The sequence below is a fragment of the Bradysia coprophila genome, assembly GCF_014529535.1.
Source record: "Bradysia coprophila strain Holo2 chromosome X unlocalized genomic scaffold, BU_Bcop_v1 contig_173, whole genome shotgun sequence".
Lineage (NCBI taxonomy): Eukaryota > Metazoa > Arthropoda > Insecta > Diptera > Sciaridae > Bradysia > Bradysia coprophila.
Genome location: NW_023503302.1, coordinates 3,699,648 through 3,714,822, shown reverse-complemented (window position 1 = coordinate 3,714,822; position 15,175 = coordinate 3,699,648). Strand labels below are relative to the sequence as shown.

Sequence of the window (15,175 nt, the reverse complement as noted above, 5' to 3'; positions counted from 1 at the left end):
TCGCCACAGGCAGAATCCTCGTTCCAAAAGAATTTCAATGCAGTTTGCCAGAGTTCTATTAGAGAGGTCCATCCAACTAAGAATATGTTCTTAGTTTCTCTATTCTCGGAGCATGGAAGTGGATTCCAAGAACTGAAAATCATAATCTACATGGGTGTCTAACGTTTGACAAATAGTCTCAACAAAATAATTTTTTAAAGAATATATCAGACACATCATGAACAGATTCACCATATTAAGGTTGATTGCATAAATTTTGCAAACATCCGCGACTCTGACATATGCGAAGTGCTTTTTAACGTTACAATTGCGCAACGGACTATTTCTAACATTAGCACTACACAAATAGAAAGGACAGCGCCGGGTTTTTCTACGTTACGATTTAGCAACGGACTAAATGTAACAGTAAAACTCACCCACAGCGCGAGGCTATTAGACTAAAAACTCTGAAAAGATCTTTGAAGACTCGAAAAATCAAATTAACACAGCTGAAATGCCTACAAATTTAAGGTACTAAAAGGGTGGCGTAATGCCTACAAATCCAAGAAGCAGAAATGCCTATAAATTTAAGCAACTTTAAGCTGAAATGCCTACGAATAAGTAAAATGGAACAGTCTCTTGGTACTGTTGTGGAATTATAACCTTAAGAGTCAATTTGCCTAAACTTCGACCAACTAAAAAACAAGCCATCGGCGATTTTTAAAAGCTATGCGTTAAATGCTTCAGTGGACCTTCCTGAGTTATTTGCAACAACAAAAAATCCTCGAAGAAATTATGTTTTCACGCCAGAAATCATGAAAAAATGATCTGCAGTAAGGTGGCCAGAATAGTTTTTGTTGCATATCACCAACAATACGTAACGCATTTACCTGAAATTATGGTCATTGGTAGAGGTGTTGAGGAGGCATACGTTGGCCTTTAAAAAATTTCGAAGTTTTTCGTGTATGTGGTGCAGTAGCTATTTTAGAGGGAACAAATTCCAACTTTTGTAGAGTGTATAAAAAAAAACTACAATGATAGACTTGGGCGATATGGGTGTCGTTGGGTAGGTAGTGATCTCTACTATCCATAACACCATACACCTACCGCGACACGACTTTCGTTGAGCTTCAATTTTAAAATTGAGCTTTTCTTTGCGTCTATTTCAATTTTTCTGACGTATGAGACAATTTTAAGTCAGGGCTGGAGTTTAGGGCCTATAAAATTTGAAAAAAAAAAACAACTAATTCAATTTTGTCATGTAAAAAATCACATGTTTCTCGGGCATCTCCAGACTTCCCAGTATGGCCAGTGCGACACTGTATCAAGTGTTTATAATCATATTTTGTTCGTTGGCCACTAACAGGAAGGAATTTTTTCACAAATTCACGAATACGAAATATTCGACATATTTCCAAATCCTTCCGGTAAGTGGCCAACGTAGAAAATATGATTATAATATGCTAGTAAACACTTGATACAGTGCCGCACTGGCCATAATGGGAAGTCTGGAGTTACCCGAGGAACGTATGAATTTTTGTACGACAAAATTGAATTAGTTGACTAATTTTCAAATTTTTAAGGCCCTAAACGAAATTTTCCGAAGCGTAAGTTGGCAGTAACTCCAGCCCTCACATAAAATTGTCTCATAAGTCAGAAATACTGAAATAGATGCTAAGATAAGCGGAATTTCAAAGAATTTTTGAACATGACAAGATTTGACGTTTCTATTACATACAAACAAAAATTCGCGTGTTCGTGTTTTTATTGACCTCTTCGGCTCGAAAAACTTAACTTTCAACTTTTATCCCCACTGATGGTCTTAGTTTATTAACAACTTCAAACAATATGGAGGTTTCATACCTTTCATACGGAGAGTGTAAACTAATTAAATTTAACTGATCTGTGGATCAGCTCATTTGTTTCATTTTGACGTGTGATCCACGCATTAGTTAAACAAAAAATAATTCAGGACGATGCTCCAAAATCGAGCGGGAAATAACAAAATATTACAGATCATATCTCAGCCCAAAAACACACGAGCAATTTTGCATTGATGGCATCGACAATTATGTTGCATTTTCCATTGTTTCGCCTATGGTGAATATCTGATTACAATGTAAAACTCAGCATAATTGTCAATGTCACCAACGCTAAATTGTCCGTGTGTTTTCAGCCTTGGCCGAATCTGTTGAATTTCCAGTGTTGCACAATTTTCATTTTTAGTCTAACATCTCTAAAACGCACTACTATAGTGCCAATATATTGCTTGTATAGAGTTATTGCCTTTCCCTCATGAAAACATCGATGAACGCAAATGAGTAAGAATGACGATATATTCAAAGTTCATAGTGATAATGATGGTCTGCATCTGATATTGACAGAAAGCTTTTTTTCTATTAAATCCAATGCATTGATGATTTGTATGTGGCATGCAACCTGCTTTCAATATGTTCTATTCATGCAATAACTCTTATATATCAAAAAGCACTTCACATTGCACTGTTTGACATGAGTTTGAAATAATGTTTGTTCGTTGTAAAATGCTCTTCATAGCTAGCCTCATCGTTGCAGTGAACTTTCAACTGTTAACTAAAAGGTAAATTAAACAAAACTGTACGAATAGGGGAATAGGTCAAGCTATCATGTTAACATTTTGAACTCTTTATAGTTAGACGAAGCGTATAAAGCAGCGTTACTTTTGAATAGAAAAAATTCTGTGTGTTTAAAACGTCAATTTAATTATTGGTCCATCCCAACTTTGAAAATATCAGCGTACGCAAATTGCCTATATTGTAAGTCATGATAGAGATTAATTCCATCACCACTTTCAGTGCCGTATACTCTATACACATACGCTCCGACACAAACGAGAGAATCATTTACTTGTCAGGGTGGAGGTCTGCATTTCGACAGGATTTAACCTTCTGAATACGCCTTAGACAATAATTGTCTAATAATTTGTCCATCGCATCGACGATAACGATTTTGTTTGAAAGCTTTTTTAGCTGCATCACGATCATGAGAAATTTTCACGATATTCGGTTCAGTTTACCCTGCACTATACCTACTGATTTTCTTTGTTTCAGATCTGTTGTAGAGATTGGCATAACAATTGTAAGTTTTCAGAGAAATATATGAAGAAAAATATCGCCTCACGGGCTCAATTTCCCGACTATAAATTGTGCAATTTCGCAAAACTGTGGCAACAACAAACTTCCGGTAATTTGTTACTTTCAATTTCATATATTTTTAACTTTTCTCAAGATGAAAATTGAAAATTATTTCCGATATTTTTTTATGTCATACTTTTATCGTCGCAAACAGTTCACAAGCTATTTCAAAGTGTTGGTCATTTTCTCTTATTGTAGTGTCATGACACAGAGCACAACGCCGGTCGACCATTATGTTTAATGGAGCAACAGCGCGAAAAGAAACGACATTTTTACATTATTGGGGTAAGAAACATTAGATATTGTGTTTGTTGAAACAAAAAGTCGAATTGAAATTGAATCGAATTATAGTTTAAATTTATATCTTATTTTTGCGTAAATGCTAATAAGTAGGTATGGCACTTGCATAAAAGATGAACAAGCATAATCAATAATGAGTTTCCCCATCACTTTTTAAGAATACTTACTTTGCATGAAAAGTTGTTTTCATACCTTGGCCATAAATTTCAGAATTTTTCTCGAAATTTAGACCCTTAGCATAAAAAGTTGTTTAAGCATCTGTACAACTCGCGAAATTGCCCGAAATTTACCGTCCACAATAGATACGTAAATAACTATTTTATTTTAAATGCGACAAAAAAGACTGCTCACAATTATGGCGCAGCCGGTAAAACATCGATCTTTTCTCAAAAATTAAAAACTACAGTAAATAAATATCATCGATCTTCTTCTTCCCCAATGTTCCCAAAATACAAGCAGCGTTACCACGTTGAATTGCGATGGAAATTCTTTGCAGAAGGTATTCTTTTGATTTTACCTCACCCGTTGCCTTTTTCATTAAAGAGCCCAATTTATCAATAAATTTCTTCGTTTCCGGACCCATGCTACCTAAAGTCTCGAAAGCAAGTGGGGTTAGCAAATAGTTTTGTTTCAAAGAAACGTAATGGTTATGCTTATGTCTCTCTGCTTTTTCAGCAATGGACCGTGCTTTCTTTGATGAATCATTAATATATGATGCAGCCATGGTATCCCGGACGGTAACATCCCACAAGAGTGATCTCCCATGACTCCATGGTATCAAAGTCATACCGTCAGGTCTTTTACCATCATCTCTTGAAATACCTGGAGGCTGTACTATATTTGGAACACCTGCACTAGAGAAAGCATAAGCGAATATGTTATTCATAATATCATGTCTAACGTATTTTCCTTCTGCGCATTTCACACAAGATAAACCATGCAATCCATCTTTTTCGACTGTTTTACCGCAAAGACATTTATGTTCCTCACATATTTGAGTGCCTAATCGAAGACCAACAGCAATTCTAGCAGAATTGTTATCCAGTAGTAATCCTAATTGACTCGATGGGATCACTTGCAACCACTTTGAAGATTCTTTAGTCGATGATGCAAGCAGTCTAGCACGAGTTTTCAGGTCACCATTTTCAAACAATTCATTAAATTGATTTTTGATCTTCGGGATGTCCCAATTCTTTTGTTCCTTTTTAAGAGTATCGTTTTCTGGAACAAATTCTTGAGGAATTTCATTAATTAATTGTACAATCTGTTCATCAATTACTCGTAAATCAAATCTTTGAAGAATCACGTCACACAAATCTGATGAAGAAAAGACTGACGACAAGTAGGCCGGTATTGCTAAATCCTCAACTTTTCTAATACCCATACCTCCGAAAGACAATGGAAGCGACGCTTGATCCCAAGAAAGGCCTTCTACCCTATTATTAGTAATCGACTCCAAAGCTGACCTAAAAACTTTGTCAACAGACCTCAGCTTATCCGGAAGCAAGTAAGCTCTAGAAGCGCGCATCAAATAACTGAACCTACAACTGCTCAAAGATTTCCTAAAAACACACAAAGCAGGATGTACGTCCATCAACTTCAATCGATCACACATCAATTTGATTGATTCAACCTTAGACGAAAACATCCTCTCTAAACCTGTCTCAAACACCGGCGAGCCTAACAACTCAAGGGTAGACTCATCCACCTTCTTAATACCTGGCAACAAAGCTGATATCTCAGCATACATACGAGCTTCTTCATCATCAGTCGCATTGATAAAGAAAACCTCGCACTTCTTAGCATTAAGCCGCAAACCTGACACCTCACAAAAAGACAAAACTTTCTGAATATCATCTAACACTACAGACAACTCATCACCTATAGTACCGTCATCCAAATACCAACCATTAAACCGAGACAAAAGAGCATGCGTCATCTTCATGATACCTATACAAAAACCTGGCGGATCTAACGGATCTCCCTGCTGAAATCCTCTCTGAGACAATAGAGGATCACCAACAAAGTACATATTCGACACGAGCCTATACGCTTGTTGCAGCAAAGGAAACAGCTCAGGGCAAACATCCCGCACTTCACCTAACATAAACTTCCTAAACAGCATATTGAACGCATTCTCAAAATCAAGCTTAACAAGAGCCATCGGCCTATCATGATCAGCTTTACAAAACTTACGCACTGAATGAACTAAAGCCTCCGCTCCTCCCTGAATACCGTAACCAAACTGAATTGGTTTCAGCTTCTCAACCAAAGATTCCCTAACCTTAAAATTCGATATCTTTCCCGCCATACGCCTCCAAACAAGACCAACCGCTATTGGTCTTACATCTGCTTCTCCCTTACTGAGGGCAGTCAAAGAAGCACCAAAAAAAAATTTCGCAACATCTTTTTCTACCTTAACCGACCTAATCACATCCACCAAAGAAGAAACAGCTTTAAGCAGATGACTCGCCGAATCGCCACAAGTAAAAGATATAAGATCTTTTAAATGCCTCGGCCGCAAAAAATCAATATCCACTTTCACTTCTTCAAAAATCCCACCCGTATCCTCAGGGTGCTTAGCCCGTAACTTCACTGCCGTCTCAATCGTCTGAGGAGCCACAGACTCGTTAGAGCATAAAACTCTAATCGCACCACTAATATCTCCCTCGCTAACTTTTCTAGCAGCCGCCTTAACAACAACACTGTCTTTATCCACAGATTCCTTGATCTTGAAGGAATTCCCTTTAGTTTCCAAAACATTATTCAACGTATCATTAACATTGACACAATCTTTGAAAACCTTCAGATTAGACCTAATCACATTAACCCCATCAGTTCCCTTAGACTTACTACCCAGAACAATAAACGGAAACGCAATCAACCTCATCCAAGAATCAACGTCATTCTTCATCACTAAATCCTGAATCACCTTAGTTAGTTCCTGACAAACAACAGTTCTAACAGACTTTTGTATCACACGCGTCAAAGGAACCGATAACCTACACTGATTAAGCAGCAATCCAAACTCTTGCAAAACCGTCGAAATATCAGGTTTCACAGAAGAGTCAGCACAACCACTTTCACTATCTACAGGGACAGTGGTTTGGACAGTGGCATCCTCAACACTAACACGCTTATGCACCCTCATGTGAATGCTCAGACCACGACTATTTTTAGCCAAAAATCCACACACATCACATGATACTTTATCTACATCATCCTCTTCTAAGTATACCCCGGTACTATCTTTAGGCCTCTCTTTACACTTCCTACCAATACGTCATCGGCCTGATTTACCATTCCCATCCTCAGTCAAACACAAACCAGACAACTCCTGACACTCGCAGTCTATGCAATACCAACTCTCCTTGTTATTTTTTTCTTCACGCATTAAAGTACATAATTGATGAAAATACTTGTTACATCCCTTGCATAATGTCCAATTTTTCGTGTCTATGTTTTGCGCATTCTTGTCATTTTCTTTAACTGGGCAGAAACAAACATGATCCGGATTGTCAGACATTCCACCAGACGCCTGTCCCATAATGTTGCTTTGTATTTGTAAATTCAAACAATTATTCTCCGAACTATTCTCCGAACAAAAGTACCCGTTTACACTGAATTTACGTCGCCCTCTAGTAGAAAATGTTGTATACTATTGATGGAATTACATTTTTAGTCAGATTAGTGCAGCACTTTCTCTGCCGTGTGGGGAGGAAATAGAACTTCTCTCATTTGAACTGTCACTTTGTTTGTTTTTAAAAAAACGGAATGGGAAGTTATGCCTTCATGTCTTGGGTACTAAATGCAAAGTGACCGGCACCGTTTTACCTCCGTTTTCTTAACAGTTAAATCAAAAGGCATGTGAAGAAAACGGAGAAAAACAATTCTTTTGTTCAACACGACAACTGTCAAGTAAACAAAGACAAACCATCGTACTTGTTCTAAAAGCACTAGCACCCTAATGCTGAAAACAAACGAGACATTGAAAACGTGTTTTGGTCCTAGTTTTCATTGACAAATGCAGCAATCGCAATATTCGATAGAGAAATTTCTAAATTTATTTGACAGTTGCGACAATTTCGTCATGAAAACAAGGACCAAAACACGTTTTGAATGCCTCGTTTGTTTTCAGCATAATGCTCAAAACAAACGAGGCATTGGAAACGTGTTTTGGTCCTAGTTTTCATTGACAGATGCATCAGTCGCGATTTTGAATAGAAAAAGTTCTAACTTCATTTGACAGTTTCGAAAATTTCGTCATGAAAAATAGGACCAAAACACGTTTTCAATGCCTCGTTTGTTTTGAGCATAAACGAGAGATGTTGGCACACGTTAAAACTTCGGTTTTAAATTTGAAGGTATATAAGGGGGCAGCAAGAGCTCCCCCTCAAATTATTTTTTGGAGTGTTCACTTCAATTACATGCCCATAAGAAAACACATACCGATACCGAAGGTGGAAATCTATTGATTTCCCGGGTAAACTCGTCTTTTTCCCTCAACTTAAACAGTCTATTCCGCTTTAGATCAGTTCAGATTTTAGACAGGGTTTTTTAGGAAATCTTAGTGCAAAGACAATAGAAGGAAGCCACATTTCTTGCCTTTTGCTCTCTGCTTCCGTGTATAATTTTTGCTTTCGATCCAACGCTGTTTTTATCACGGAGTTCGTGATACCCGAAGAAGTTAAGCCAAGAGAAGGGTGTAAGAAGAGAACAATCGCTCAGAATGTGTCCATCCGTCAGTGTCAAGTGATAATGATGAACTCTAGAACGTTTTAGTGCTTCGGAAGTGTTCACGCATCTCATCCTAACACATAAATAGTTACGGCACTGACTTAAACAAACTCCCGCTATGCCGCAATTTACAAATTTTGAATAAATAAGGAGAATGAACCTATCACATGAAACTATGTTACGTACAGAATTTATATAAGCATATAATCGCATCGTATTGAAATCCCATTAATTGATTATTCATTGAAATGCTATTAACTACGGTGATGATAACGTCTAATGAATGTTTTAGAAGGGTTATTTTGATAAATGATATCTTTATGATTGTTAAAGAGCTTTTATGATATCAAAATTGTGGGGTTATAAAATTGAATTTATATCAACTTATGTCTTCTTATCGATGCCGAATCGAATTTATGTTGAGGAAACTCAATGAATAGTTAATCAACTTTATTTGAATAAATTTTCATTTCAAATCCATATTATATTGGCCAATTGTACAAACAGAATGGTTATGTATACCAGCATCAAGTATGGAGAAACGGAGAGTGCTTTTACGATGTATATATATATATAATGAAAAATAAGGTTCGTATGGGTTGTCAGAAATGTAAACAATGTTTACTTACTGGCACCAAAAGCACTATTTCCAACGTCCATATCAATAGATTCCAAAACAGATAAATCTGTTCAATATGTGGATCGGATATGTTGGTTATTTAATATCTTTTTACTCCGAATATTGCTACGCTTTCGTATAAGTGAAGCAACGGCAAAAACTCTGTGGGGATAGGGGGTCTGCAAAGTTTCATTGCTTTGCCAAACTCCTGTTTTACGGAAGATAAGAAAATATTTTATCTATTAAAGCGCACAGACTCCCATTCTTTCAAATATTTGTTTATTCGGGATATTCCGCTTCAGAGTGTATAAATATTCTGCCCTTATTGGAAATGTTACATGCGAGCGATAATGTCCAATCTATGAAGGAGCACACTTGAAAATCAAACATACTTGTAATCCTCTTAAGGCAAATTTTTAATTCAGTTTTCCGTTCAAATGTGGCATCATTACCGGACATATGATTTATGAATGTTTGCTCTATAACTTTTGTGAAAAACTCGTGCAGAGAAAGACGTTCTATTTATATATACATCAGAAAATTTCTTCCGGGTCAGACAATTTGCAGTGGATTATGCCTGCTAGTTAGTTAGAAGGTGTGACACAGGTCCAGTACTACAAATGTAGAGACAGTAAATTTTTGAAGTTCGTTCAATTTTTTCGTAGTAACACAATAATCTGTGCCAACAGCAAATATTTGTGTCAGCACGACACGATTTCTTTTGTAGTGCCAAAGAATATTAGCAATCTCTGACAATCTCTGATAGCATGGGATGAATTCCTTATGGTTGAATTAAACTATAATTTCATTTATCCTTGAACTAAGAAAAATATTAAGAATCGGCCATCGCTGAAACGGATCATAACTGATAATTCTAGATTGTGATTGTCACTAATCAAAAATGTTTCAACATCTTTGAAGTATATACTTTTCCTGTTTTCCCGCACCTCCCACTGCATCCACATTTTTCAAATTCAACGGTAAACACTTCCCTATCCGGACTGGGCTACCCCTGAAGCATTTTTGTGCGGAGGTATTCTTTCCGGTAATATTTAGTACTAGATCCCTCTATATATGTTTGCAAAGCTGCGAGCTGTGGCGTGTATTTTTCATCGTCGGAGATGAAAATACGCTGTGTGTTTGCTTGCTACACATCCATAAAGCCGTTAGAGTGAATAATCAATTTCCAAAAGTGTTCTTTGATTTTTATGTGTACTTAGTTGGGTGGTATGGTGTTGATCTAGAATTTATGGATGCATAACAAACAAGCAATGTGTTTCCACCTCTGACGAAGCTAGGTTCTTTTCGAAAGAATTCATCTGAATAAAAAAGCTCATAAAACTCGTTAAGATATTACAAACTCATGTTAACACGGAGTTGCATGCAAATAAAACCGCATCTCGTTCAATATACTATAATCCCCGTAGCTTTGGAAGCGGTAATGACTGGGTAACGAGTAATTTTTATCTTGTGAATGAACTATGCCAGCCACAAGCCCGAAAGCCGTTTTTCATTGATTCCATTTGTATTATTTCATTAATCGTTTATATAGCGAAACTCTGTAATTTCTTTTTCAATTCGTTCCGACGTTGTGATGTAACATTTTGGCTTTTGTTTATAAATTATGCTTGTCCTTTATACATACACTATTTTGCTAAAGCGTGTACAGTACATCGACTAATTTGTTTTCCAAACACCAAAAGCATATTCTTCGCAAACTTCACATATGTTCCTGAATATAAGAAAATTTGAAATTCATTGCATATATACATATTGAGAGTTGAGCACGTTTTGATCGTCAGTTTTGTTTCTTTACCATTTTTTTCTGGTATTATGCAAAGTTGAGCGAAATAAGCTGGAGATTTTGTGTCTATGTGCTGCCATTTTGCATGCATACTTTGGGTAAACTCTTTTCATTTTACACATTTTCAGAATATTACAAAAAAATCGGAAAATTGATGAATGGATGGAATTGTTATGGAAATAATGCAAATGACACTTAACATTGAAAAGATTATGGCTATCGCTTATAATTAGAAGTCGACGTAAGACTAGTGGTTTATAGGCCAACATATAGAGAGAGACCTAAAGACTTAAAATTAAGTTAAGTGATTGTCGAGCGGAAATCCTACAATCTCATTAACTGTGACAACTGTCGATATCTGTGATCATTTACCAAAGTAAATCAATGCTAAATACTGTAAATAAAGCACATTGCCAATTTTAAGTTTCTGTTGATAGTCCCAAACGGACAGACCCTAAACCCTGATCCATATAGGTACCTAACAATCTTCGGCAATGGTCATCATAAATAGTAAGAGATACTTACGTATGAAGAAACCAGAATCAAAAACCATGAAAAAGTGGTTGGCATGTCTTTATTCACTAGAGAATCCAACACAACATTTTTGGAGATTACAAACCAAGATGATTGTTAATAAACTTTGCTTTTATTTTCAAACATTAGCCATCTCGAATTCAACAATGTAACAGGCCATTTCAACCCTCTCTTCATCTACATATTGATAGAAACGGCCTTCAGTTTTGTATTTCCCATAAAAGTTTGGTGGTATTGTCTTTGGCGCCGTTTTGCTGTTATAAGTAGGAAAATCTTTAAATTCGCCTTCTTTCTGAAATGAAAATTTCCCTCGATTGAACGATTTCATTTGAAACAAAAGAAAAAAGCGAATGCCACCTGAATTAAGGGACACTTCTTGTTGTCGGTCCATTCATCGAACATTTTATACCACTCGGCACGGTCTTTCTTCTCCATTTCCGTACATAAGTCATTAATATTCTGATTGAGCAAGCTGTTCACCCATATACCGCGTTCGTATTTCTTTGAAAGAATTTGCAGCTTTAAAGAAACAATGGCGAATTTTTTTGTTCAGAAATTTTCTTTGCGATCAGCTCTCGAATTTAAATTTATCTGAGATTTTAGTAATTTGTAGCAACGTTCACATTTAAAGGGAGGTGGTGCTTTAAAAAACCGGATGTATTCATTGAACGGCATTGGACTTACGCTAATTGGCCCATTTATGGTTTCCGTAATGACAAACTTTCCGTTCAAAGTAAAATTGTCGGACGATCGTTGCATAAACTTTAAATCGTCCAATATAAGTTTCTGATTCTCAGAACCCGGACACGGCTCAAGTGGTCCATTCATTGTAACTTGAAGCTATCAACAACGAACACGAGCGCAAAAAATATCAAAATTTCAATTAATTTTCTATGGAACAGGATAACAAACAAAAGCTTTTAAAATTATGTACGTACCCGTCCGCTGGCTACAATTACGATACAAAAACTCGAGAATACGTAACACAATAACACGTTCATTTTTTTGCTCTTCCAGATTTCCTTTCACACTTTTTTTATCCCGTAAAAAGGATGGTTTGTTATATATGTACCTAAAGCCAAACATGAAAAACCTGTGAAATCACAAAACTCTGTTTCTCACTTTTAAGCTTTTTATCTGACGTTCTATAAAATCCTCGAAATTTTTTTCCTTCTTCCTGCTGCCAGTGTGTATAATCTGCAAAAATGTGTTTAATATTATGAAATGCCCGCCCACACACTCTCTCCTGCGTCGTACAGTCTCACCTCCAAAATACAAAGAGAAGTGAAATTTATTTATGAATCTTTATGCGGTTACACAATGTCACAGACGAGATTAAAAAAGTTTCGTATTTAACGTGGGAAATTTTCTACAGTTTTTAACTTGTTGGGCGTGAAACCGGAGTATTTATATGATTGTGCAGTAGTGTTTTAGATTTATAGACTACTTCTATGATTAGAACTTTGGCAAGAAAAAACGAAATTGTTGGTAACTGGATTTCACTTTACTTGCCACATTTTTTTATTGTTTTGATGTTTCGTAATTATTAGTTTCCCACTGGCGAACAAAACATTAGAGAGAATTAAGATTTTTCGATTAAGTAATTAATGATAGTAATTATGGACTTATATGGTCGCGTGCGTGCATTAGATTTTCATATTTGTAGGAATTTTATCATCAATTGTCACGAATATATATTGAAGGTGTTAGCAATTTGTAAAGAATTTGTTTCTTGGATATAATACTAGCTGATACACTCAGTTACTTTTGTTGCCTTATTCCGTTATCGTTTGATTTACCTTAAATAGACATTGTATATGTCGTATACCATAAGATTATGTCATTAATACCTATGCCAAATATAAGCGATAACCTCTGGCATGAAGAAGTTTACTATATGTAGAACCAACGCACTTCAAGCCAAATTGGTACTATGAATAGGGTACTGAAGCTTGACAGTACTTCATACAAAATTTTACACTGTAAAAAGAGTGGGGCTAAAATTTCATACAAAAAGAACTCTATTTGGCAGCTGTCATAAATAGCACTTTTGCTTGAAGTGCGTTGGTAGAACGGTGTCGGGGAATCTCGCACACGCGATCATAGTATGCGTCCTTTTACGACATGTAACGAAAAGTCATGACTGTGCGAGATTCACCAGTTAGAGGTGAATCTCGCACACCATGAAATTGTGTGGTGTGCGAGATTACCCTACCCCGGTAGAACTCAAATTGTCATTACTGGTAATAAATGTACTTTATGCTAACCTTTCTCAAATGGCCATACTCAGTGTGAAATTTTGTTGTTGTTAAGTCTTAAGTGTTTCTACAAAACAGAATTAACTTCAGCGATGGATGTTGGATTTTCGATATGGTTTTTAATTGCAACAGTGCACTGGTAAGTTCAATGAGTTTTAAATTTGATTATGAATCTCACTACAACAAAGTGGAGACTGTTAGTACGATATATCCATTTTACATTTCTTTTGATTTCGACAGCTCAAGTAAGATTGGCTTTTGGCCAAAACTTATAAACGAAAAATTTCCCACAATTGCACATTTTAATGAGCACTTTCTTAAAACATATCATATGTAGCTGTTTCAGTAATTTTATTGTTACCCACGATTCTGATTAATTCAAAATGATCCAAAAGTGCAGACAAAATTTCTTCGACAAAGCTTGCGTAAATGCTATCAACGTCCAATCTATAATTGGAATAATTACCTAATCCGATCAAATTCCAAATGGCAACGCAAATCCAATCGTTTCCCAAAAATTTTCTAACATGGTATACTGACCACTATGTAGACATTAAGTGGATGACAAAACATATCAAAAGGATGCGGAGTAAACTGGAGAATTCTAGTAACATTTTTTTCTTCTTCTTTACAACTCTCTTAGTGTATGTTAAGACGGTATTTACTTATAGATTTCGATCTAATGGATTATGCACAACGAAGAAATTCAATAATCCATTACACATATCCCACATTCCGCATTTCACATATCCTCTTAGAGTTTACTATATTTATTCACATAATACATACATTAAATGCTGTATTTTCCGGTCCATAATTTAAACTTAAATGCACTTGAAAAGAGTAGTTTTGGTTTGAGAAAGGATGGATTATATGTTTGGCACATACAGAGAAACGTATAAGCAGTATGAGCCGGCGTGTATATATGTGTACATACGAGCATATCTTGTTACATATACAAAAAAATGAAGCTTAGTGAGAAAATTTATTTTCATCTGGATTCTAGTCAGTAGTTTTCTAACTCTCGGGATATGGAGATATAGATACATGTATACCTTTTATATAATGTGGCCATAAAGTGAATTTTATTTTCGAATGTTGCATTGAAGACTTAAATTATATATTTTTTTCCACTTTGGCGAATTCGAAAGATTAAATTGGTAATAGAAGTGCGGAATCTCCATCCGTGTAACATGTACTTTTGATACACATTTCCGAAATATAGGAGAAAATCTTTTGTTACCATACCAATACCATACAAACATTCGATTTTCCGATGCAAACAATTTCGATACAAACAGCAACTGCCAGATCTAATTGTTCATTCGATATACTTGACAATTTCAATTAAGCGATCATAAAGTCTACCGAGGACTAGACACTTTGGATAGGCCGTCTACTGCGAAGACATTTAATACTTCGAACTATTAATTTCAGACTAAATTTGATATTCCGAAATTCCATAATTTTCTCTGATAAATAGTGATCGAACCGGTAAGAAAATTGTATGAAATTTACCGGTAAAAATATTTACTGGTAAATTTCGTACCAATTTTTTACCGGTTAGATTCACTGCTAATAAATGAAAACGTCTTTCTTATCCATATTTGAGGTTGGTTGATCATTAAAAGTTGACCAAGATTATTATTTCAAGCACATCTACCCTCCTGATAATAAGATCTCATTACTGCAGTAATTACTTAATGTAAAGTATTAAATACGCACGTATTTTACTCCCTCACAAGAAATGTTTTAATAAACTGCTACTGTC

At 35.8% G+C, this 15,175-nt stretch overlaps 1 protein-coding gene and 1 long non-coding RNA gene across 2 annotated transcripts in view; one reads left to right on the top strand and one right to left on the bottom strand.

Annotated features, from left to right (window-relative positions):
* LOC119068210 overlaps nucleotides 1–14,932 on the top strand; it is a 36,601-nt gene extending 21,669 nt beyond the window's left edge. The window contains exon 3 of the long non-coding RNA XR_005086109.1: nucleotides 14,904–14,932. This is a non-coding gene — a long non-coding RNA (uncharacterized LOC119068210). The remainder of the gene's footprint in view (nucleotides 1–14,903) is intronic.
* Nucleotides 11,221–12,539, bottom strand: LOC119068198. Its single transcript, XM_037171699.1, has 6 exons — nucleotides 12,412–12,539; nucleotides 12,269–12,343; nucleotides 12,085–12,218; nucleotides 11,831–11,986; nucleotides 11,504–11,665; nucleotides 11,221–11,438 (listed from the first exon to the last, which is right to left on the bottom strand). The coding sequence occupies exons 3-6, from the start codon at nucleotides 12,145–12,147 to the stop codon at nucleotides 11,265–11,267; spliced, it is 555 nt and encodes a 184-aa protein (XP_037027594.1). The 5' UTR covers nucleotides 12,148–12,218; nucleotides 12,269–12,343; nucleotides 12,412–12,539; the 3' UTR covers nucleotides 11,221–11,264.
* Nucleotides 14,933–15,175: the final 243 nt, after the last annotated feature.